General features: G+C 35.3%; 2 protein-coding genes across 2 annotated transcripts; one reads left to right on the top strand and one right to left on the bottom strand.

The window, feature by feature from the left end:
• Window positions 1-1368: 1368 nt before the first annotated feature.
• iqce (IQ motif containing E) lies at window positions 1369-14391 on the bottom strand. The gene is made up of 21 exons (XM_058769744.1): window positions 13881-14391; window positions 13578-13622; window positions 13434-13479; window positions 12528-12680; window positions 11754-11888; window positions 11579-11649; window positions 10985-11098; window positions 10333-10383; window positions 10146-10216; window positions 8304-8376; window positions 8172-8212; window positions 7908-8077; window positions 7565-7620; window positions 7264-7484; window positions 6816-6923; window positions 4094-4181; window positions 3855-3977; window positions 3666-3767; window positions 2976-3079; window positions 2635-2756; window positions 1369-2189 (listed from the first exon to the last, which is right to left on the bottom strand). The coding sequence occupies exons 1-21, from the start codon at window positions 13929-13931 to the stop codon at window positions 2077-2079; spliced, it is 2058 nt and encodes a 685-aa protein (XP_058625727.1). The 5' UTR covers window positions 13932-14391; the 3' UTR covers window positions 1369-2076.
• Window positions 14392-15884: 1493 nt separating this feature from the next.
• On the top strand, window positions 15885-23627 carry snx8b (sorting nexin 8b). Its single transcript, XM_058774446.1, has 12 exons — window positions 15885-16017; window positions 16381-16449; window positions 17626-17771; window positions 17848-17968; window positions 18057-18193; window positions 18298-18378; window positions 18546-18706; window positions 19259-19388; window positions 19576-19644; window positions 19844-19975; window positions 21432-21581; window positions 22329-23627. The coding sequence occupies exons 3-12, from the start codon at window positions 17634-17636 to the stop codon at window positions 22464-22466; spliced, it is 1257 nt and encodes a 418-aa protein (XP_058630429.1). The 5' UTR covers window positions 15885-16017; window positions 16381-16449; window positions 17626-17633; the 3' UTR covers window positions 22467-23627.
• Window positions 23628-26532: the final 2905 nt, after the last annotated feature.

The raw sequence follows: 26532 nt of genomic DNA, 5'->3' as shown, positions 1-26532 counted from the left end.
TTTAAAAAAATCAGAAATAAAATTAGACAAAACTTATACAGTTAAAAATGTTTAAATATGTCGTTGACAAGGTGAAGATAGTTTTCTTTTAATTAAAATTAGTACTGTCAAACGATCAATCGCGATTAATCGCATCCAAAATAAAAATTTTAGTTTACATGTGTACTGTGCATATTTATTATGTGTATATATAAATACACACATGCATGTGTATATATTTAAGAAAAATATGTTGTTTATATCTTAAATATATTTGTATGTAATATAAATTATGTGAATTGTGACGGGAGGAGCCAACGACTGACACAGTGGGTGTGGCGTCAGGCCTCGGAGAGGCTTTTATTAAAGAAATCAATAAAATAAAGTGTCCAGGGGGAAGAAGTGTCCAAGCGAAACAGGGGGATCTGGTGTCCTCGTTGTGCTACGGGGCTTGTGAAGGAGGGCAGTGTTCCAGGAGGAAGGGTCCAGGGAAGGGGCGGAGTCCGGTGGCCGCACGCGCTCCCGCTCTGGTCCGGTTACGAGGGGCGGCGGCTTCTTCTGAGCGGCGGCTTAGTCTTCCCCTTCGTCCTCGGCCTTTTGGTGGGACTTGAACGGCCCGGCATCCTGGCCCGTCTGCCGTAATTCGGGTGCGGCTTTCATCCGGACTCTGGATCCTGCGGCTCACATCTCTGGTGGCGCGACGTCCCTCAACGTGCCCTTCCTGGACCCACGAGGACACCAGCGTGCATGCACGGGGGAAGAGACCGGTCTCTCGAGGAGAGGCGCGCTTGGCATTTAACAGCGGCGGTGATGAGGCTTCATTCAGTCCAGCTGTGCCTCATCACACGCCGCCAGCCCTCGCTGTTTCCACGCCCCTCCTCTCTCGCACACCCACTCCCGTCGGGAGCCTGGTGAAGGGCGGCGAATAAGGGACGGGGTGGTGATGAAGAAAAGGGGGAGGGCAACCGACTCGTCACAGAATATACATATATACATGTAAATATTTTCGAAATATATACTGTATGTGTGTGTCTTTAAGCCTACATAATAAATATACAGTGCACACGTATATATTATATAAACAAAAACTTTCATTTTGGATGCGATTAATCGTTTGACAGCACTAATTAAAATCTAAATTAAAACTCAATGTTTATAATGAATATACGTGTTTATCTATTTGTCAAGCTGTACAATATCAGGTAGAAATTGTACATAAAAAAAATCATTATCTTTAACCATTATCCAGCACATCAAACTGGAGAAGAAATGTATATTAATTGGTTAAAAGATTAAAATAATAATCAGTTATCCTTTTTTAGATAGTAAGTTAAACTAAATGAGGAAATGGTATCTTCATACTTTAGCACAACAGACAACAGACCAGAGAAAACAAGTTTTTAATAAAGAAAACTCTTAACAAAAATTCCAGAACAATGACACAACAAAAGTAATATGCTCTTCGAGCAAAATCAGTTTAACAAGACATTAAAAAAAAAATTGGAAAACAGCATCACATTTTCAGTGCGATTATTGGTTTTATACAGATACAACTATAATAACGTAACACACTGACAACATTTAAGTGAAACAGTATTTACTGTCTTTTTTTTTCTCCAATCTGAACAAAGTTTTCTTATACAGCATACATCTCCCACATTTGTGGAGATTCACAGTACTTTTTGTATCATTTAGAGGCGTACCTTAAATGCACACGATGGCTTAAATATACTTTATACAATATGTATATTGATCTACAATGAAAATAAATGAAGAATATTAAATCCCTGATCCTTATTAAAAATAAGCATTCAACACAAGGCACTTTTGGAGTGTGAAGACACGTCTTCTGAAATTTGAAGTTCCTAGAAGTCAAAAAATTAGATCCTGACAGAATAATAAAGTGTGAAAATCACAAAACCATAATGATCCATCATCCATGATTCATGATCTTCTCTGTATATTGTCATTATTGCCCATATATAGTCAATTACATTTTTTTAGGTTGCTCAGGTAATAGTGTGTGTTCCAAGTTAAGAGAGAAAAAACTGGTCCAAATAGTAAAAAAGAAGCTGAATCAAGCCATTAGCATGGACTTCAGCATTTGTCTCTTTTTCTCAGCGGCTTTGAAGGAGACACAATGATGTCATCAGAGTCATCTGAATCGACGGTGTTTGGTATTTCTGGTTGCTGTTGGTGGATCATCAGGTCTGCTTAATACCAACAAAATCATAGCTTTTATTACATGAAATAGATGAATGATTGAACTGTATGCATAAAGGCAGTTTATTAGAGATTATTCAAAGGATATACTGGTGTCTTAGACATACACTACCATTCAAAAGATTCAAATATATTTTTTTCTATTTGTCAAGCTGTAAAATATCAGGCAGAAATTGTGCATTTAAAAAAATCATTATCTTTAACCACTGTATAGTGCTTCCCTTTTAAAGGGAAGTCAGTACGGGACATTATAAAGATAACCAGGTCTGAATCTTTGTTTACAAAATTTTTTTTGGTTTATCAAATGGTTTTAAACCTGACAACCAACAAAGTCTTATTGATCCTAGATTAACAAGCAGGAATATTAGCAGCATGAGTTCAAATCGATCTCTTGAGCAAGAACAAAGCATATTATTACAGATGACTAATCACCTGAGGTTTGTATTTTGTTAGTAAACACAGCCTGTGAGCAGCCTCTGGGCAGCAGTGGAGGAGTGGAGAGATACGGCTTTTTCTGATGTATGGAAGATGCAGACTGTGTCACTGCAGACGCCCTGCAATGTCCAAGTCAACACATGGTTGTCAGGAGACATTCAAACCAACAGTTGCGACTGCATACTTGCATTCTCTATGCAGAACAAACACCTGTGCAAGGTTTATTTGTTGACTGTAAAACATAATATAAATATCGAAATCGAAATAATTAATTGTCTAGTCAGTGAGTGTGTCGATGTGGGAATTTAGTGTATACACTATCTACTACGGTATATCACCTGTCTATAGTCAGAGTGGTGCGTTTGAGATGAGCCCTAAAGACAGACTGCAGCAGAGTCACTTCCTCTTCCTGTACAGCCTGAGCGTTCATACCTGATTGGCTCTGAAACACATAGTCAAGAAGTTTAAAAGTGATTTTTTGACCATTTCATAGGGATAAGCACAACAAAGGAATTACCATGGTTTCTGGACAAGTGCCATAATAATTCTATGTAACATCATTTAAAAAAACAATATTATTATAATATAAAAGATCAGTTTTCTATGTGAATTTATCGTAAAATGTAATATATTCCTGTGATGCAAAGCTGAGTTTTCAGCATCATTACTCCAGTCTTCAGTGTCACGTGATCCTTCAGAAATCATTTTAATATGCTGATTTGGTGCTTAAGAAACATTTCTCATTATTATCAGTGTTGAAAACCGTCGTACAGCTTAATATTTTTGTGGAAACCATGATACGCATTTCATGATTCTTTGATTCATAGAAAGTTCAAAAGAATAGCATTTATTTGAAATCTTTAGTAACATCATACATGTATTTACTGTCACTTTTGACCAATTTTATGTAGTTTTTTTTTTTAAATAACTTGCTTAAAAAATGTCAAACTTAAGCACAGTAACAATATATTATGCATAAACGAACTATGCATAATAAAACATCCCATCAAAAGGCCACAAATAGTTACCGTGGCAGCAGGGACAGCTCTTGGGTCTGCTTGACTCTGTCCATCTAACTGCCTCTGCCTGATTAGATGCCCTCTGAGACAGGACTGTAAAAGTACTAGATCCTAAGAGAAGGAATAGAAGAATAAGGAGGATATGAATAATCTACATTCACTGTGGGTGTACAGTATGAGTCGATGTGTTGTACCAACCCGTAATCGGTGTGAGCGCCAGTGCGTCTGGATGATTTTAGCTGCTCTGTTTTTCTCTATCGGCACGACTGCTGACGACGACAATGGTTCTGTGAGTGTTAATGACAAAGAACTGTCCCGAACCTGTGAGATGAGAAACATGGATGGCAACAGTTTCATATGCATTAGTTACCATCTACACTTGAGTGAAAAGTGTGTTTATACATTGTTTAAAAAAGAGTTTAAATGTATTACCTGACTTGAGTCTTGTACTGATCTGAGTTTCTCTCCTCCTCTAGTTTCTCTTTTAAACGGCTGATTTCTATGGTCAGTGCACCCATCTCTTGCCTGTAAATAAAACATGATATCTAAAGTGACTTTACTTATTTTCTTTATAAATTTCATATTTATCGTGATGATTCATCAATGCATGTTATTCTAAAAAGACGGAGGAAAGTCAGTTTTCATAATCTTTCATCAAAATGTAATTCATTTCTATGCCTTTGTAATGACTTTTCTTTTCCGCCCACATAACCAAGGTTGCTCACTCAGAAAAATGTCACAGAAATGTTACAGATATAAAGGAATGTTTTGTATTCAATATAGATTAAACTGTTCTAACAATAACAACATTAAACACTTTCTCTAAAGCAGGGTTGCTGCAGGATTTTTAAGCTCAAATTGAAGACTTTTTAAGACCTTTTTTAAGACCTGCACAAATAAAATTAATACCATATGAGCAGGGTAGGGCAATGTCTATGGTAAACTGTAAAATGAATGTAAAAAGCATCTATCTATCTACAGTTCAGATAGAAGTTTTCACAAAACAAAAAGTTGTATAAAATTATACACTTCACATTTCAGCCTTTAAACCATTTTTTAAGAAAATGGATGAGTCAAAAGTATTAATTATATTAATTTAAACAATTATCAATAAATTATTATATGTGACCCTGGACCACAAAACCAGTCTTAAGTCACTGGGGTATATTTGTAGCAATAGCCAACAATACATTGTATGGGTCAAAATGATAGATTTTTCTTTTATGCCAAAAATCATTAGGATATTAAGTAAAGATCATGTTCCATGAAGATATTTTGTAAATTTCCTACTGTAAATATATCAAAAGTAAATTTTTGATTAGTAATATGCATTGCTAAGAACTTCATTTGGACAACTTTAAAGGCGATTTTCTCAATATTTAGATTTTTTTGCACCCTCAGATTCCAGATTTTCAAATAGTTGTACCGCCAAATATTGTCAGATACTAACAAACCATACATCAATGGAAAGCTAATCCAGCTTTCAGATGATGTATAAATCTCAATTTTGACAAATTGACACTTAAGACTGGTTTTGTGGTCCAGGGTCACATATTAATTAAATAACATACAAACACATTTTAGTGTTTAGATTTTTATAATGAATTATCTCCAGTTCACATTTACATCTCTGCGTGTTTGCAGGGTAAAAACATGGGTCGATTTTTGCATTGGTCTGAACAAAAACAACCCAATGTTCCTGCAATACTGGAGGCTGCAGTTCTAGGACTGCATAGGACCCTATTTTTTGGGACAGCACCATCTATTCCAACAGAGGAGACCTGATTCAAACATCAAACAAACAGATGCAAACAAACAGCACATCAGACGTGAAGCACTGCGGCAAATTAACTGAATTAACTAATTAACTCACACAGACACAAGTCTTCTTTCCAAGAAAACTGAATTTTAAACCAGAATATATTGAATATTGAAATAAATTAGGTTAAATATTTCAAGAGGGTTACCAATGGGTATGTTTAGAGTTAGGAGTTGGTTAGGACAATAATTAAGTGTATACAATTAAATAACTACATAATTCCTTAAAAATAATAATATACAGAATTGAATACAAAGTGCTATAAAATAGTATGAGCCACTAATATTCAGTCATTTAGCAGATGCTTTTATCCAAAGCGACTTATAAATGAGGACAATGGAAGCAATCAAAATCAACAAAAGAGCAATGATATGCAAGTGCTATAACAAGTCTCATTTAGCCTAACGCAGTACATGTAGCAAGAGATTTTTCTAAATTATATAATAAACAAAAAGAAAGCGTAGAATAGAAAAAGAATAGAGCAAGCTAGTGTTAGAGGCCTTTTTTGCTTTTGTTAATTGTATAATAAATAAAAAGAAAACAGAATACAAAAAGATTAGAAAAGCTAGTGTTAGTTTTTTTTTTTTTTAAAGAATAGAATTAGAATAGAGAGAGGTGTGACGTTCTTCATTCTCTCTTACATTCTTTTTGGCTCATTAAAAAATAATCTTGCTGCCACGTTCTGGATTAATTGTAAAGGTTTGATAGAACTGTCTGGAAGACCTGACACAATACACACATGCAAAAAATAAATAAATAAAATAATTAAAAAACAAACAAACAAACAAAAAAACTATAGGGTCCTAGAAATCCAGTTCTGAAACTACAGCCTCCGGCTACTCACAACAACAGCCCTATTGAATATGCAGATTCATTCTCTGCCAGCAGGAGGCGCTTTCGAACGGTTTCCCCGGTAACGGCAGAACACAAAGCAGCGCAGCACCAGACTTTGAAACGTGCAGAGCTCAAATTTTATTTATAGCCTTTTGAAGTTTAATCGTCACATTAAGCTGTATCGCAATTCTGGTCTGTACCCAAATTTAAGACCTCTTGAAATCATAATTAAGACAATTTAAGACTTTTTATGACCTTAAATTTGATAAAGTAAATTTAAGACCTTTTAAGACTTTTTAAGGACCCCTGGGAACCCTGTAAAGGAATACAAATGCTTTCAATTTAGTGACTTGTAAAAGTAAATCATTTTGTCTCACATAACAGTATCATCACGTAATTTAAATTACAGTCATGTGAGAACTCATGTAAGCATCTTCAAAAATGAGCAAAAACATCACCGCACTAGTTTTAATTTATGATTCCTTCATTATTTTTATATTACAAACCTGTGTGTTTGCATCAGTCCCTCATGCTCTCTGATTTGTTCCTTCAGCATGTTTTCTACCTCTTTCAGACTTGTATCCTTCTCAGCAGACAACTGCTTTATCTCCTCGCTGATAAGAAGTAAACAATATTTTCAATCAGAATTGTTCTGAAATATTTCAGAAATATTTCATTTCAGAAAACAAAATGATTCAGAAATCAGGAAATATTTCTAAGAATATATGAGAAATATTTTGGAATTTATTTCAAATAAATCCTGTTCTTTTTTTAATCTTCCTATTCATAAAATAAAAATCAAAGTTTCCACAAAAATATTAGGCAGCACAAATGTTTTTTCTTTTTTTACATTGGTTATAATATAAAACATTTCTTGAGCACCAAATCAGCATATTAGAATGGTTTCTGAAGAATATGATATTGTCATATTTTTTATGATATTTTTATACTCACTCTCTCTGGGTTAGTTTTTCCTGTAGTTCCTTTTTCTCTTTTCCAAGCTTCTTAACTGCTTCCCTCAAATGCACATCATTCTCTTTAATCACAGATGGCTCCATCTCTGTGTTGACAGAATCACTCTGATTGGACGATTCTGACTCAGTGCCTTTATTGTCTGGGCTCTTCTGTGAGTCTGATACTTTAGTGATCTGAAGATTCTTCATCTGCTCAACTCTCTGAAAAACAAGCAAACTACATTCACACGTACATTCTATATGTTTAATGTAACACATATACACACATATATATAAAAAACCTTTTCAAGCTCCAGGATTCGGCGCACAAGTCTCTGTTTACTCCAATCCATATAACCTAAAAACATAAAACATAAACATAAAAATACTGACTGAATTTAGCCCTGGTGCAGGAAATACTAAAACCTTTTTTTGGCACATTTAAACTAGAGGACCAGCTGGCCGGTTGGTCAAACCAGTTAAACACCAAATTGGCCGGGTCAGGAGACCACCTAAGACCAGCTAACTATCTTAGGCTGGTTTAAGAGAGTTTGTTCAGCAGCTGTCTGCAGTAAATGACGTTTGGTGAAATAGTGTTTCCAGTGCTAAATCTAAGTTTAGATGTGCTTTTGTATATTGAAGTACCCTTGGCTCGGCATGCAGGGCTGTCCATCATGTTCATCTCTTCCAGTGTCAATTCTTTTTTGAGTTCCTGGTTCTCGTTCTCCAGGTGGTGAACAGTGTTTGTGAGTTTCAGAACCGTTGCACTAAGGGTCTTGTTCTGCCGCCTGATGTTTTTGCTATCTGCCTTATAACTGAACAGAGAAAAAGAGAGTGAGAGAAAGACTAAATCAAAACACAAGCTCAAAGGGACCATCAAATTACAAGTAAAACGAACAATGTTTGCACCTTCTTTCAGTTGACTCTAAAAGTGCTTGCAATCTTTGAACCTTAAAAATGAAAACATTTGTATTATAATTAAACATGTATTATTTATAAATATTTAAAAAAATATATATTTAGCTTTATATAAAATAATACCTCTTCGAAGTAGGTTTCCACAGTGATCTTCATTTCCTGCATGTTGGTAGTTTTGAGGTCACCCTGAAGCTGACTGTAATGGCAAATTCATTCTTCAAACAACAATTCATCATACACTGGTGTCCAGAAGTATCTAGTTTTTATCAACATAAAAACTGAACAACCTTCAATGGAAGCAAAAAATATTTGAAAGCCTGTACAAAAAAGTTGTACTTTTAAAATAATTGCCAAAAACAATACACACACACACACATACAGGTGCTGGTCATATAATTAGAATATCATCAAAAAGTTGATTTCACTAATTCCATTCAAAAAGTGAAACTTGTATATTATATTCATTCATTACACACAGACTGATATATTTCAAATGTTTATTTCTTTTAATTTTGATGATTAGAGCTTACAGCTCATGAAAGTCAAAAATCAGTATCTCAAAATATTAGAATATTACTTAAGACCAATACAAAGAAAGGATTTTTAGAAATCTTGGCCAACTGAAAAGTATGAAAATGAAAAGTATGAGCATGTACAGCACTCAATACTTAGTTGGGGCTCCTTTTGCCTGAATTACTGCAGCAATGCGGCGTGGCATGGAGTCGATCAGTCTGTGGCACTGCTCAGGTGTTATGAGAGCCCAGGTTGCTCTGATAGTGGCCTTCAGCTCTTCTGCATTGTTGGGTCTGGTGTCTCTCATCTTCCTCTTGACAATACCCCACAGATTCTCTATGGGGCTCAGGTCAGGCGAGTTTGCTGGCCAATCAAGCTCAGTAACACTATGGTCATTGAACCAGCTTTTGGTACCTTTGGCAGTGTGGGCAGGTGCCAAGTCCTGCTGGAAAATGAAATCAGCATCTCCATAAAGCTTGTCAACAGAAGGAAGCATGAAGTGCTCTAAAATTTCCTGGTAGATGGCTGTGTTGACTGTGGACTTCAGAAAACACAGTGGACCAACACGAGCAGATGACATGGCAGCCCAAATCATCACAGACTGTGGAAACTTCACACTGGACTTCAAGCAACATGGATTCTGTGCCTCTCCGCTCTTCCTTCAGACTCTGGGACCTTGATTTCCAAATGAAATGTAAAATTTACTTTCATCTGAAAAGAGGACTTTGGACCACTGAGCAACAGTCCAGTTCTTTTCTCCACAGCCCAGTTAAGATGCTTCTGGCGTTGTCTCTGGTTCAGAAGTGGCTTGGTAGCCCTTTTCCTGAAGACGTCTGAGCGTGGTGACTCTTGATGCACTGACTCCAGCTTCAGTTCTCTCCTTGTGAAGCTCTCACAAGTGTTTGAATCGGCTTTGCTTGACTGTATTCTCAAGCTTGCGGTCATCCCTGTTGCTTGTGCACCTTTTCCTACCCAAATTCTTCCTTCCAGTCAACTTTGCATTTAATATGCTTTGATACAGCACTCTGTAAACAGCCACACCTTTCAGTAATGACCTTCTGTGACTTACCCTCTTTGTGGAGGGTGTCAATGTTCGTCTTCTGGATCATTGCCAAGTCAGCAGTCGTCTCCATTATTGTGGTTTCAAAGAACAAGAGATACCCAGAATTTATACTGTAGGGATGGTCATTTATTCAAACTCAAATGTAAATATTCTAATATTTTGAGATACTGATTTTTGACTTTCATGAGCTGTAAGCTCTCAATTCGAAAATCCTAAAAGCATTAGAAATGTTATTTTCAAGTTAAATAATTTTAATGTCCATTAAGATTTTTAGACTTCACTTAGCCTGTAACTCTTATGCTAAAGTGAAGTTTATTCACACTTTATTGATTCACGATAACCTGATTAATTGCATGACAGTACAATATAAATGACATTTAGCATCAGACCTTAAGGCATTCTCTTTTTCTTTGCACTGCTGCTCCAATCGTAAAACCCTCTGTTTCAGTCCGTTAATGATCTGGTGTGTTCAAAAAGAGAAAAACACATTTTTCATATTATATCATTCATCAAAATCATTGATCTGATGAATTGTGATTGTGAGGTTGTGTGAGATTTTTATAAAGGCATACTCACCGATCTAGGATCAGTCTTTCTGTCCACTAAACCCCTAGCATACTCTGGGTCCTATATTATCAACACAAAAATAATTATTTCACATTAAACATTATTTTTTTTAAGCTCTGAGAGAACACCTTTAATTTTCACTACATTCAAACTTTTGAGGTCAGTAATATTTTTTAAGTGTTTTGGAAATAAGCCTTTTATGCTCACAAAGGCTACTGTAAAAAACAGTATTTTATTTTAACTGAAAATAGCATTTCTGTTTTCTTCAGTGTCACATGATCCTTCAAAAATCATTCTAATATGCTGATTTGGTGCTCAGGAAATATGTCGTATTATTATCCCAGTTGAAAACAGTTGTGCTGCTTACTATTAATATTTTTGTGGAAACTATGAAACATTTTTTCAGGATTCTTTGATAAGCAGAAGCATCAAAAGAGCAGCATATATTTGAAATAGATTTTTTTAGCAATCTAAAAGTCTGTAATTCAAGAAATCATATTCTTTTCAGTTACAAAGTGTGAACGCTTAATGGCAGCCTGCTTTTGCAGTTACACTACAGTTTATGCAAGTGATGTGAAACTGGCTACATTCACACTTAGCAACTCATATCAACTATTCCAGCTCATCTCTGCTGATGGATTTGCTGAGGTTTGCTCATCACCTTCACTGGATCCAACAGCTGTTCAATTTGTCTGTCTTTTTTAGTGCTTTCTTCTTCAAGACGCCGCAGCTTGGCTTTCATCTTGTCCGATTCAGCCTTTTGAGACTGGATGGTCTGAGAAAATGGAGAACAAACATGAAATTTCAGTGTGCTTACTTCACATATGAAAGCTACATACTAGAATGAGAAAGCATATTCATCTTAACAGACAGAATTTGCTAAACTATTATTAGTACTAGTACTACTGCTAGTATTACACAATACTATTACACAATTTCCTCCATTCCATTTCCATCCACTGGCATTGCGGGTAATATTAGCCCAAAACACTTGTATAGATACATATTTCCTAAAATCCATCAAAAATAACAGGCCATCCAGGAACATTTGTAATGCTATTTTTAACAAATTATGATTTGGGACACACTAATCCTAACCACTAATCCCTGATATACATATAGGACAGATAGTATGACAACGGATATAAAGCTCAATTCTTTGAAAACATGCTGTCTGATGTAATCAAAATTCTAAAAACACATCCTCAAAAGCACTCATACGTCAGCGAGTGAGTGTGCGAGAGGTGAACTTCACCTTTTTTAGATCAATTATTTCATCATACATTTCCTCCTTATCTTTGTAGTCTGGGGTCCCTGGAACATAACCTGACAAAAAATTGTAAATATAATTGCATGGTGACAAAAATAAAAATTATAATAACTGTTATATGGACAATTCAGGTGTATGTCTATAGATAGTTTTATCTCACCGTTGGATGCAGAGCGGGAATATTTTGGCTTTTTCATTCCTAAGGCCTCCTTCAAGTATTCGGGTGTGCTGGTCATTGAGATGCTGGTCTGTGTGACACTGTAATCCGCACCTTTTGGAGACTTTGACAATGTCCCTGAAGTATGCAAATTTTTACTTTTTGATCAAGTAAACCTCAGTTGTTTCAGTCCATCTTGAAATATTACTAACAATATAAAAGTTATTCTCATGTTTACTTTATAAAAAAATTAACAGCAAAAAAAGACGTGTGATTTTTACAATTATACTAGGTCTTTTTCTTGCTAAAAAGTATGTACTATCAATGAGAGGATAGAAGGCATGTACATGTTGTCGACTGTATACAACAGGTTTTTTCAGCAAGGTTTGATCAGGCCTTAGAAATTCATTTTTCAAATATGAAACAATAGGCTTTATAGGAATAAATTACATTTGCATGTCTTTCAAATGCATATAGCTAAGCATTTTGATCCTGAGCTAGTGTTTCTCAGTTACCGATCCAATATTAAGAGCAAAAGGTTTACGACCTTCAAATGTGATTTCTGTGATAGTAGTTATTTTGTTTAGTTTTCCAGAAACAAGATACATTTTTCTGAGAAGCACAACAGCAGTTTAATCTTGTGCAGAGTTGCCCTTTGTTTGGGTCTTATAATGTAAACTTATCTACATCTTTTTCAGTAGAAGATACATAATTTAAAATGGTAAAATGCAGAACACAGTGTAAAGTTTTAGCAACATTATTAAAAAAGGGACAGACCATGTCCATCATTCTGTAAGTGCAGCCAGACGTCCTTCGGTGTACCAGCTGGAGAGGTTTTATAGTTTTGGAGCTGTGTCCCTTTCACTGTCCTCCACGATGCTACTGGAGCTCTCTTCAGATGCAAGTTTGCACTGTTCAGATATGGTGACCCTTTATTTAAAGAAAATTATTTATTATTTTAAAAGCATTTTTGTAGTGTATATAGTTGCATTAGTACTCCATAATTAAATTAGCAAATACAGCAATTTTCACAATTTTTATCCTCTCTTGATGGTCAGTTTTGGGGGTATCGCATTACAAGTCACACAAGTTACGTAATCAGATTACATTTTTAAGTAACTAGTAAGGTAACATTACTTTAGAAAATATCTGAGTTACGTTTTCAAATAAGTAATGCCAGTTAATTTGGTTTTTTCCATTTTTTTTCCAGCTCTCCTGTCCCTATATTAAGAGAAATCGGAAACAAGTGCAGATGCATTGTGTGTACTGTGCAAACATGATGGTTAAATGTGAACACACATTTACTTATCTCACCTGCACAAAAACAGCTTCATTATTTCTCAAAATGAACGAAAACAGTGACATGCAAACTTAGAATATGACACAAACCTGCAATAATTAAATGCATTAAATAAAAATCCCATTTTATTAATCGCTAACCTTCGATAATCCAATTCAACCATACTATAAAGCAACTTTTGATTATGATTCATTTTTGTATTGCTGAAGAAAGAAAAATGAGCTAGGCCCAGGTAATAAAAAGTAACGCAAAAGTAAAGCAACACATTACTTTCCATAAAAAGTAAATAAGTAATGCAATTAGTTACTTTTAAGGGAGTAACGCAAGAAACGCGTTTCTTTTAAAAGTAACTTTCTAAAAGTATTTCTAAATCTTAAACTTACTAGGAGAAGGAGGTGGTCTGCCTGAAACTTTCTTTTTTCTTGATTTCTAAAAAGAAATCCAACAATCAGACACAAAGATTCAAAGATTGAAGAATGAAAGATTCAGTCAAACTAACAGGCTGGCTTAAAAAATGTCCATCTCACCTTTTCAGTGTCGGACACATAGCTGCTACAGAGGCTGTCCTCTGCCTTGAAAACAAAGAAATTACATATACATTAATAAAAAAACATACTACTAAGTAGTATATCAAATGGTAATAGCATTTAACGTCAATATAACCAATGCCCCTAAATGATAATTACTCTATACATATGACATGGTATTTGCATAACTTTCTGCAAGAGGTGGTATCCCAAGGCATAGGCACTCCAAAAATCATGGTATTGTATGGTATTTTTGTTGATGTTACAGTCCAGAACATCTATGAAAACGGTTAATGTACTTACCAGATCCTCCACCTCCTCTTCAGTGACAAGTTCTCCAGCTACTACAGACATTATAGCTTTTGTGATGGCTTGTTTTTATTTTATCATCATCTTTTACAGACAATAGGAGGACCATAATACTTTCTCATGGAGGTACGACCTGTAATGTCCGAGTAGGCTATTATGATGCAGCAGGAAATCTTATTTTTCTCATGTCAAAGAGTCGTATCAATCCTAATATAAAACAGCATAAATGAGCATTGACATGGGTAGGGGGTCTTAAGAAGTTCTCAAGATGCAGCTGTTTCCTGATGTCGCCGTTAAGAAAAGTAGCAGATCCTACGTCGGAATTGTGTGTAAAAGCTACGGAGTAAACGCAATAATATTGCTCAGCGTCGTTTCGCGTCTCTCTTCGCTGCACGGGTGTAATGTGCATTATTGTCGTCTAGCAACCGAAAATGTTTAACATGACAATAGTCAGCAAATGAAACGTGCTCATGTGCGTCAGCTCTGCGCAACGCGTGCGCACACTGTGGTGATTGAGCACTCCCCTGTTTGAAGTACAGCTCCATTCAAATGATGTAGTTTGTGAATTCTTAAAATACCACTTGGTTTTTTCTATCTTTTCTTTTTAAGATAGATAGGCGTTTTATGTGTCTCTTATGTAAAAATATAGCCTACTTGAAACTGTATTAGAAAAAATCTAACATTTTATATTAGCCTAGCCTTTTTGTGTACCATGAATGCATCAGTGTCTTACTACATAATTGATAGAATGCCTGAGTTATATAATAAATATTCAGAGACAGATAGATAGATAGATAGATAGATAGATAGATAGATAGATAGACAGACAGACAGACAGACAGACAGACAGATAGATAGATAGATAGATAGATAGATAGATAGATAGATAGATAGATAGATAGATAGATAGATAGATAGATAGATAGATAGATACATAGATAGATAGATAGATAGATAGATAGATAGATAGATAGATAGATAGATAGGTATAGACAGACAGATAGACAGATAGATAGATAGATAGATAGATAGACAGATAGATAGATAGGTATAGACAGACAGATAGATAGATAGATAGATAGATAGATAGACAGACAGACAGACAGACAGACTGACAGACTGACAGACAGATAGATAGATAGATAGATAGATAGATATCTGTCTGTCTATACCTATCTATCTATCTATCTATCTATCTATCTATCTAAAGTAAGCTTTCTAGTATGGCTGAAGGGTTATTCTCCTAGACAATAAACAAATTTATAAACAAATTTATCAAATTAAATGGGGGGGGGGGGGGGGGGGTAAAATGAAACTTTCAGTGATAGTCATTAAAATAATGTTACAGAAAGAGGGAACAGTGAACAGCTGCAGCGCTGCAGGGGTCATAATCCTGCGCTGCTGTTATAATTTGATATTTAATGGTAACTGTGGGGGGAAAAAAGTAGTGTCTATGACCTTCCATTGGTCATTTAGTACTGCTACATTACATTACCCACACGTGATGATGGAGATGGACTTCTCATAGATGGATTTGGTATGGGGATTACTTGAGTGTATTAAAAGCCAACTGTTACAATCTCTTCAATAATTTATCTAGAACTATGATTATTTATTCAAATAGGAGACTATTCTGTCAATGAATTCGTAACGGCGGTGTATGAATGTGTGACCTGAGTCACCCTCTCTGCTTGAAACTAGTTATCAAGCAGCTCTATTGCAAAGCTTTTAAAGTCTGTGCAAATACCCTAAATCTTTCGCCAGGCCACTCTCATTATTATAACCCAGTTACGTAAGCTTTAATTCCAGCTTGCCTTCCAAGAGGCTGTGATGATTTTTTTAAAGAGGTCCTATCCTCTTAAGGTGATTAATGGTAATATGTGTGTGTTGAGGGATGCAAAGAGAAGGGGAGGGAAAGAGCAACGTGAGAGAGAGAGAGAGAGAGAGAGAAAGAGGGAGGGAAGGAGAGAGGGAGGGAAGGAGGGAGGGAGGGAGGGAGAGAGATGAGACTGAGATCTGATCTGCTGGTGTTATACAGCCACAGTCAGATGTTAAGCGTGAAAAGGGCAGTTGAGGTGCGAACCGAGGTCTATTTGGGATACTGACGATATTCATACACATCGGCAATCTTGTAAGTAATGAGACATCTTAAAATCACTTCACTCCAGAAAAACAATCGTAATGTTCTTGTATGAGCTTTTGCATTTGATGGAGAGTAGAGTTATTTTACATGTGCATTCATGTTTGATGTGTAATAAAAATAAAGTACTAAAAAGGTATTTGAAATTATATTGCTTTTTAGATGTAATGTTTCATTGGAGGCTTTTTAAAGTGCAAAGATATATATTTATAATTCAAGGCATACTGATTTCAGTGCTGTGATTCAAGCTGCTTTTTGTATTATAAAAGAGCATTAAATCAACGTTGAATGTGCTTTGTTGTAGATGTAGCTATAAGCGAGTTACAATAGCAATTTCTCATATTTGTTTCACAGACCTGTGCATATCAGTGTTCCATCAAAACTTGAGGATCACCTGAAATCACCCATTGCCCCAGTGACAAGGTAACAAATCCTATTTTCACAAAGAGCTTACAGACCCTAATTACACACCGAGACATGAGAGACAGACAGCATTGATGTATTTACATTTAAGATACCTATATGTAGAGTAAACATTAAATCAAATACAACAAATAGAAATAAATTATGTTAAAAGATGCCAAATGGCAAAATCACAACTCATACCTTACATGTATCTATCAGTAAGCCTTATGCACAATAAATATAAATCATCTCACATGGTCGCTCTTTTCAAGCATAGCTGATGTGAAATAGGTCACTTTGTTCTACAGAAGATTAAAACGCTTCAGTTAAACCATATTGGGGATGATTCTAAATCCATCACAATATTCCCTGTTTTTTAGTGATTTGCATGAGCATTATATAATACAAAATGGATATTGAATTTTCAGTCAATCAACCGCAGTTATTTCAAACGCAAAATCATCCTCTAATGTCCAGAGTAAAAATAACTGACTATAGCAAATAACAGACTTTTTGTTTCGGTGGGATCTGACACTCGATATTCATTTAAATAAGTTTATATCACATGTTTGGGGTTGGTAAGATTTTTTGAAAGAAGTCTCTTATGCGCACTAGAGCTGCATTAATTTCTATACTGTAAAAACAATAATATTGTGACATTAAATTTGATGTATTTTAAAATCTAATTTATTCCTCTGATGGAGACGTTGACTTTTCAGCATCATTACTCCGGTCTTCAGCGAAACATGTAGTAATGCTGATTTGCTTCTCAAGAAACATTTCTTATTATTCTCAATGTTGAAAACAGTTGTGCTGCTGAATAGTTTTGTGAAAACTGTATTTTTTGCAGTTTTTAAGAATTCTTGATAAATAAGTTCAGAAGAACAGCATTTATTTGAAATAGAAAACTTTTGTAACATTGTAAATGTCTTTACTGTCACATTTGATCAATTTATTGTGTCCTTGCTCAATAAAAATTTATTTCAAAACAAAACAAGCTCTTGCATGGCAGCATCATTAAACAATAGCGTATGTTTTGTGTAAGTTAATATTTGGTGACCTGTGCACAAAAAGTTGGGTGGAGCAAAATGACCCCCAATAAATTTTTCCATGGAGCTTTTCAACAATTTGACCCTCCTGAAAATCACTGAATAATTTGCACGCTCTTAACTGAACCTGTGCATTTGTTGTCAGGTGCGAAAATGCATCTAGGTCAGCAAAACCCTGTGGTGGATGGGCTATCCTTAAAGGAACTGGGGGACAGTGTGCTGGTGGAGATAGAGCCTCGAAGGAAAGGACTGCCATTTCTCAAACATGTGGAGTACCGTATTGTTAGCAAGGTAAACTAAATTTTTACTTATGTATGCCATTCTGTATTCCCTATATAATATTAACTACTTCATTCCTTTTATACAGTGTTTCCAGATCCCGGTTCAGCGCAGGTACAGTGATTTTGAGGTGTTCCATGGTCTGCTGCTGCAAAAGTTCATCTACAGGATGGTCCCGCCTCTGCCCCCCAAACGCATCCTTAAAGGCGGTGAGATTTGAACAAACTCTGCAAATGAGTTTGTTTCTTAATTCTACACTCTTGTGTAACTAAAACTCAGTTTTTTCTTCATTTTCAGTTTTGAACTCAATATCAGACCGAGAGTTCAATGATAGCCGCCGCCGTGGTCTACAAAGGTTTATGACCTTGGTGATTAGACATCCAGTCCTGGCAGGAGATGAGCTGGTCAACATCTTTCTGTCGGCAAGCAACGCGGTAAGCCCTCAAACCAGCAGATGGCAGTATAATTAATTCATATTTTGCCCAAACATGATAATTGCTGATTGTTTCAAAGTTGAATCTTTTTGTGTGTGTTGCAGGAGGTTCAAAATATGCTGCGTGATGCATATAAAAAGACAGGTGATGAGTTTCTGACCTCCCAAATGGCCTTGCATGGCAAGGTGGGTAAAAGCTAGCATGAAATTAAAATACTATGATATTCTTTGAAAAAACATGCAAATATCATGCTATTGGTATATATCAAAGAACCACTTGTACCAGTGTATCACCACAGTGCTTTTTGAAAGTAAACTGACACACAAAATGAATATTGCATGTCATTTTTAAGGTGTACCTACCTGAGGACATCCAGACCCAGGCTGCCGCTAATCGAGAGGTCATTGCAAATATCCACAGCAGTTTCAATAAACTCAGAGATGTAGCTGAGCGCATGGCTCAGCGTTCACGGGAGAACTCAACAGATCTGCTCATGTTTGGCAAAGACCTGAGGTGAGCACTACAGACCATACTGAGCTGAATATGGTCATATTTATAATTATTCATTTAATTTAAACATATATGGATATGGATTTTAATGAATTGATTTCAATATAAATATTAAGTATCAATATTTATAAATAGAGTGAACTGGAGTGATATAAAAAAAAATACCCACAAATATTCATGGCTAATGTACAATGTGCAAAAGTATAGCTGCACAGTTTGATCTGTTGATAATATTAATGTTAACATTAATTTATGAATTAGTAAATATTTATATTTAAAAACTAATAAGACAAGTGTCTATTTTTCTATCAGTGTTTAGATGTTTGTGTTTAATATTTTAATTTAATATTTAAATATATTAATTTGTTTTTATTAATATTTTGAATTACTTTTATAATTCATATTTTTAGATTTTAAATTTAGTTACAAATGTGTACGTTTGTTTGGTATTTTTATGACTTTTTATAGTCATAAGACTAATGTTTTTAATAGTTTTAATTTTAGTTAACAATAATAACACTGGTATGTTTTATTGAAAATATGCCTCTTCAACAGTGAACTGGGCTCAGACACGTCAGACCTGCCGGTGAATGCTACAATGAGCAAAGCATGGAAAACACAGAGGAAGTCACTTGTAGAGTTGTCAGGAGAATTTGGTCTTCTCGCCGACAAAGCTGCACACCAGGTATTAAAACATGATCATTATTGAGCATTATCTAATCACAAACACCACTACAAAAATGACTGCAATTATGTAGATCACCGAACTGTACTGAACGTATGAACAAAAAGCTTCAAAGCACCTCAATGTTATCATGACACCCACAATAAGAAATTAAACGCAGTATTTCGAACCACTTCTTACACACCAGGGCAGCAGAGAGGAGGATGAGGTGGTGGAGAAACTGAACCTTCTCCTTGAACAGCTGCAGTCATACAAAGTGAGTACTGTTTGTATAAAACTTTTTATATCAATTTTTGCAACAAAATTGTTTTAATGGATGTTAATGGGGCATATGCAGCTGGTATAAGATGGGGTAATATGAGTTTGGTCATATATTATTCTGCATGTATGACTGAACCAATTTCTAAGGACATTCAGGTGCTAATAATTTTGGATGTATATGTGTATGTGTATAGGACTTGTGTGATCGTCATGACAGTGGCGCGTTACTAGAGCATCAGAGAGCATTTGAAAAGCGCAGCGGGCCTGTGGCTACACACTTAAAATACCAGAACAGCACTGAGCAACCAGAGTCTCGACTCTCACAGGTAAAACATATAGCAAACACACCAACATGCAAACTACACTTAACAAAACTAAAGTATACAGGTAGAAATACTGCCATGGTGTACTGTCCACAAGAAAAACATTTGTAATCCTGCAGGGTTCACACATTCACAGCCTAGAAATATAAAAAATATATTATATACAGCACATAACTTTTTTTTTTTTTTTTTTTTGGTGAAAATGAATAATGAATGTTTCCCATATATGGAAAATGGAATGTAATATATATATATATATATATATATATATATATATATATATAATTCTATAATTCTATTCTATTATAAATACTATTCTTGAATCACTCAAAACGGTTCATAAATCAGTCATTAGAGGTGATTTGCACAGAAGGTTTTTGCTTTTAAAAACATAAGAGGCAGGGCAGTTTAATAAAGAACGCAATTTATAGAGACATTTCTAAATTAGCCTACATGTAGCCTACATTTAACTTGAGTGAGGCATTTTCAGAATGAAGGTGAATACGCGCTACCCGATCTCACGAAAGTGTCTATTTGGCGTGCTATTTATACGCAGAAATTGACTTTGGCGTGCATGTGATACGCTATGGTTAGGATTAGGGGTGTGGGGTTGGTGCATATTATATGTAGGGGCCTACGCTAAAACTTCTTATCATATGCACGCCAACAAATTGCGTATCAAATGCACGCGAAAAGTGCGTATTATATGCACGCAAAACACGCGTATTATACACGCCAAAGTCAATTTCTGTGTATAAACGCCATAGAAACAGAAGTTCGTGGCATCAATACGCATTATGCGAGACGCTGCAAAATATCGAGACGCAAATGCAACTTTTAACAAGTTCGTCTAGCCCTTACTAAAACAATAGGAAAACTGCTCAGTGAAATTCAAAACCGTGTTCTGTGTGATCGGCCCCTTGGCGAATTGGTCTGAATTCAGCTGATTTTCAAAAATGCTAATGGGTCATCATCAAGAATGACTGGAAAGGTCATGTAAAAGTCATAAAAAATCAACACATAAAACACATACACATGTTTGTTTTTGTGAAAAGTGGGGACATCCCATAGGCGTAATGGTTTTTATAGTGTACAAACTGTATGTGCTATTGCCCCACACCAACCCTACACGTTACAGGAAACTTTGTGCTATTTCAGATTTTCAATACACTCCATTCTGTGTGATTTATAAGCGTTTTGAAAAGTGGGGACATGGGGTAATGTCCTGAAAAGTCACCTTCTCCTTTTGATACCTATGTCATGCCTTGTCATTATACAAATTTATGTCCTCATTTGTCACAAAAATGTGCGCACACACACACACACACACACACACACACACACACACACACACACACACGAAAGGGGCCACCAGCTAGCATAACAATGTAACCTACAGAAAGCATAAAATCCTCATCACTGACAGGTGAACTAAATATTATTCTGTTTCATCCTACAGCAGGAGAACACAATTATCACCATGGAGATGAGAAGCTATTTCTCTCTTTTGTGTCTGCATCAAGAAACCCAGCTGGTCTTCACCTATCTGCCCCTTGTGACTTCAATACTGGGGACATTTGTCCACTCACAAATACAAGGACACAAAGAGGTGTGTTTCTAATAACTCTATTACTTCAGATTGTTTTATCAACTCTAAAGAGAATTCTATCAACTGTGTATTTTGGGCCTGAGCAAGATGCAAGGACCCTATTGGAATTGCTCAGTTTCTTCTTCTTCTTCTTCTCCAAAATGAATCACATTTTTGAGGGCCTAAACATGTTCGCCAGAAGATTTATATCTGATATGGGTTTCAGAAGTAGGTGTGGCAAAATGGCTCAATAGCGCCACCTATAAAATTTCAACAAAGTGCCCCTCGAGCTATGTTTCACACACATGTACGAAATTCGGTAGACACATGTAACACACCAGTACCTACAAAAAAGACTCCCGACTTCACACATTCGATAAGAGTCCTGGCTTGAACACATCTAAAGGCCCATAATCAGTTATAATCATAGCACCACCTGCTGGCAACAGGAAATGTTTTGTTTTACACTAACTTAAATATGCAATGTTCAATCTGCACCAAACTTCACATCTTTGATAAAAGTGCTGGCCTGAAGACATCTACATGGCAATATTCAGTTATAGTCATGGCGCCACCAGCTGGCAGCAGGAAGTTTGGCACATATAAATTACTTTAAATGGCATATCCCTCCTATGTTTACCACTTTAAAAGCATATTGCCCAAGATTCGCTGTTTTCCTAAAGCCACCAGGTGACGGTGAGCCCAGGTGGGAGGGCCCTTTCAATGCTGCTTGCAACTTTAATTATTATTTATTTTTTCATTCCTCAGATGGGTGATGTGTGGGGTGACCTTCATCCAAAACTGAAGGACCTTTTTGAAAGTGCTAATGAAGCTTCCATTCGCTCTTCATCTCAAACACACACCTCCAGAAGACAGAAGACCTGTGCCGTCATTGGCCCCGCATAACTAGGACAGCAAATATGAGGGAAATTCCCAGCCTTTTTTCAAATACCCAAGAACTCAGTGTATTTCTTCATGCCATGTATTTTCCTTCTCTTGACTGTTTAACACCTTTCTTCATGACTTTTCCAGATATGTAAATACAGAGAACATAGTGGCCCCAAAACATGTTTGAACACATAAAACATAACTAAACATTTTATTAGATAAAAAAAATATATAAGTGTATGCTAGTGTATAACTACATTTTAGTTACATTTTTGCACATACTTTTAAACAGGATTATTATACTCTAGTTAACTAAAAAAAAAAAGCATAAGATTTTCTTTATTTGAAATAAAATACACCAAAGTAAAATAAAATATATAAAAATAAAATGAAGTTTAAACTTATTTTATTTCAGATAGGTACCAAGGCAACATTTTTCATTTTCATTTAGTTTAACTTGATCTATATTATACAGACATATTTAAAATGACAAAAAACACAACCATATTATTAAAACTAATTCAAAATATGAATAAAAACTATAATAGTATCTCAATGATACTAAAATAACACTGCTTTTAACCAACTGGTCCGTGCAATATTTGACAACCAGAACATGTCAAAATATTTTTTGTATTTTTTTCAAACAACTTATTTTATGGGCTTGTGGTATCTTTATTTCAATTAAATAAATAAACTTGGTTTGATATTTTTTTTTAAACAATGGTATTCAGACATCTATAATACCACCTAAGTGTCCAAATACATTTTGAGGCCACTGAATATCAAAAGAATATATTTATTTTAAAAATGTTTTAGAAAGACACCCTTTGAGACCAACATAATTTTTGTCTTTTTCATTTATTTCTCATTTATTTTCCTATTATTTTAATATGTTTTGATGCACTATGTGATTACATATTCAAATAAATAATCCCAGATCTTCCAAAACCTGAGGTCAGTTCATACATCTCTCTTTTTCAGGTAACCCAAAATAATTTTTCATTTTGGTAAGAACTTACATAATATTCAAAGATTACATGTGTTATCCTTTAAGATATAAGGCCACAATTTGAGTATGGATGAAAAGGTTAGTCAGAAATGACCCATTTGAAGAAATTCAAAGAAAGACCAAGATTATTCTAGAAAAATATTCTTCAAGCAAAACTAGCTGATTTAATGTTGAGAAAGCACCGAACCTTGAAAACTATCCACAGGCATCACACATACACAAGAAAAGACCAATAGGTTTTATATAAATGGCAGTGTATAATTTAATAGTTCTAGATGTCAAGTGATACAACACCAGACTGTTTTGAGCAACAGATCTGTACATCATAAAATCTTAACATCACGTCATCCAGTTTCTGACATGTTGGCATTATATGGCATGCAACTTAAAGAAATAGTTCACTCAAAAATTGTCATTTTCTGAAAATTTACTCACACTCTGGCCATCCAAGATGTAGATGTGTTTGTTTCTTCATCTGAATAAATTTGGAGAAATGTAGCATTACATCACTTGTGCACCAATGGATCCTCTACAGTGAATGGGTGCCGTCAGACTGAGAGTCCAAATTGCTGATAAAAACATCACAATAATCCTCATCTGAATCAGGAGAGAAATATGCACAGAATAAGCACCATTTACAAGTAAAAGAAAAGTCCAACAGGGGATGGACTTTTTCACTGGAGGATGCTTTATCATATAGATCACGGACTTCTATTTGGACTATTTTGGCCAAATGCAGTTTAAAGTTTATAAAATGCCTTATTTTTCTTCTTCTTACAAACACACAGCTTTTGCTTCACAAGACATTAACTGATGGACTGGAGTCATATGGATTACTTGAGGATTATTGTGATGTTTTTATCAGCTGTTTGGACTCTCATTCTGACGGCACCCATTCACTGCAGAGGATCCATTGGTGAGCAGTTACATTTCTCCAAATCTGTTCCAAAAAATAAACAAACATCTACATGTTGGATGTCCTGAGGGTGAGTACATTTTCAGCAAATTTTCATTTGAACTATTCCTTTAAGCTTGCAGCTCAGTGCTTCATCAACTGAACCATTTATGCCAAAAAGCTTTATCAGTGAAAAAAAAAAAAAGATTTTTAAAATGATTTTTTTTAAAAAGTACTTTATACAGATAATTGCGCTGGACTATTGTCAATCAAAAAAGGAGAAATTAAACATCAACCATCGACTGTGTAAGAATTAAATAAACAAATAAAACAGCAGTAAGGTTAAGATGAATTTGTCATTTCTATCATTTTGAGCAGTAGTGTCAATCTGAAGTCTCTACAGTTGTGTTTGTGTATATTTTGAACCTTCTGTCCAAATGAATCAAACTCTTTAGTCACAAATTATAGTCTCTAAACTTCACAAAGTGCCAAATATAGATCAAATACACAGAAGTGGGTCTGTTTTTGGTTAAGCCACGACATGTCAAAACTACTTTTAATTAAATCCAAATTGAATTATTTTTCAAATTAAATTATTTTTTATTATCGCTATATATAGAATAATTGAATCAAAGATGTGACCGCAAGGGAGAAAACGGGGAAAAGGTAGTGTAATTTTCAAATATACAAAGTTTAAAAACACAAACATGCTTGTGAGTTGTTATAGAGAATGAAAAGTACATTTTAATGGCCATATGTCAACTCATAATTTTATTGTCAACTAAAGTGAGTGCTCTTCTTCTTGTAAAACCATGGATACAGTAGAACATGCACACATGTGGGAATAACAGAAGAGGAGTTTAAGTTCACAGCTTTGCAAAAGGGACCATAAAGATCCTCATAAAGAGAGAAACAAATATGGGTGATGGAGCAGTCAAAAGTAAAACAGTGCTTCCTATTTGAGCTTTACTGTCAATGCTGCAGTATGTCATAACCCCGCCCCCGACTCATGCCATTGGTTGGGATTCTCCAACAAACAGAGCAGTGTTTTGATCGTGCCAGAGACCAAATGGTTTATTTCGTCTCTGCATATTATGACGGGCTAGGAGAATGAATTTTAAGATCAAAAAATGACATTTCTGCATCAAAATAAAATGTCCTATATAAAGGACATTTCAGTGGGAAATATAGGCCTTGCTGTTTTTTGTTTTTTTTCTACACATTTAGGAATGATACATCTGAGACTAATTCCCATCTCTGAATGGAAGCATTACCTCGTTGTGACTGAAATAATGGCATACAAATACACCCAAAAGCAAAACAAATTAATAAACACAATGTAACATAAAATGTGCATGTGTATGATAAACAGATTGCACAGTTCTGACATGGTGCACAGTCATTAATTACATTATATGATTATAATTAACATCATAATACTCCATTTGGAATATTAACTGAACATATGATACCTAAGGCAAAATCAACAGCTCAGTTAAGAGCCGTCATGTGAGCAAATTTAAAGATGAAGCTTATTTAGGTAGTTTACACTGGCCTGCTTGAAACCACTGTAAAGATTCCTTATGGCACTAAAGGTAACCATGAGAGCAGAGGCAGAAAGCTGAACTGAATGCGGTGGATATCAGCAAACAGTCAACAAAATTGATTCATTGGACAATATTTGGTTCATTTTGAGATTATCATTATCGGTCCATAACTATATTCACTTAACAAAAGTTTTACTATTCCCCTGCGTCAGGTCCAAAATCGAACAAAAGCCTTGTTAAAGAATAACAAACATTTTCTATTTTAAATTTTATGTGGATTTTGAGTAAATATAGTGTAATATGATATCATTAAAGGAATAGTTCACCCAAAAATAAAAATTTGCTGAGCCATTCAACATGTAGATGAGTTTGTTTATTTATTGGAACAGATTTGGCGAAATGTGGCATTCTATCACTTGCTCAACAACGGATCCTCTGCAGTGAATGGGTGCCGTCAGAATGAGTTTTTGAACAGCTGATTTTAAGAAACAAATCTGTCGCTTCTGGCTAAAATACCAGTCTATAATTCATGATAACGATTGCTCCAGTTAAAAAGTCCATTCTCTGATGTCCTCTCGCATCAAAATCCACCGACATACTCATTTAGAACTGTTAGGACTGTTTTTACTT

The sequence above is a fragment of the Onychostoma macrolepis genome, chromosome 01 (genome assembly GCF_012432095.1).
Source record: "Onychostoma macrolepis isolate SWU-2019 chromosome 01, ASM1243209v1, whole genome shotgun sequence".
Lineage (NCBI taxonomy): Eukaryota > Metazoa > Chordata > Actinopteri > Cypriniformes > Cyprinidae > Onychostoma > Onychostoma macrolepis.
Note: the sequence above shows the minus strand (reverse complement) of the source record. Positions and strands in the feature narration are given on the sequence as shown.

What these genes read in the sequence shown, in the direction of transcription:
- iqce (XM_058769744.1), bottom strand. Translation starts at nt 13,931, where the DNA reads ATGTCTGTAGTAGCTGGAGAACTTGTCACTGAAGAGGAGGTGGAGGAT. An exon ending in GAATCCTGGAGCTTGAAAAG is followed by an intron (nt 7,485 to 7,564) that starts GTTTTTTATATA and finishes CTTGTTTTTCAG; the next exon opens with AGAGTTGAGCAGATGAAGAA. An exon ending in ACCACTCTGACTATAGACAG is followed by an intron (nt 2,757 to 2,975) that starts GTGATATACCGT and finishes TGGACATTGCAG; the next exon opens with GGCGTCTGCAGTGACACAGT.
- snx8b (XM_058774446.1), top strand. Translation starts at nt 17,634, where the DNA reads ATGCATCTAGGTCAGCAAAACCCTGTGGTGGATGGGCTATCCTTAAAG. An exon ending in CCGACAAAGCTGCACACCAG is followed by an intron (nt 19,389 to 19,575) that starts GTATTAAAACAT and finishes CTTACACACCAG; the next exon opens with GGCAGCAGAGAGGAGGATGA. An exon ending in CAGAGTCTCGACTCTCACAG is followed by an intron (nt 19,976 to 21,431) that starts GTAAAACATATA and finishes TTCATCCTACAG; the next exon opens with CAGGAGAACACAATTATCAC.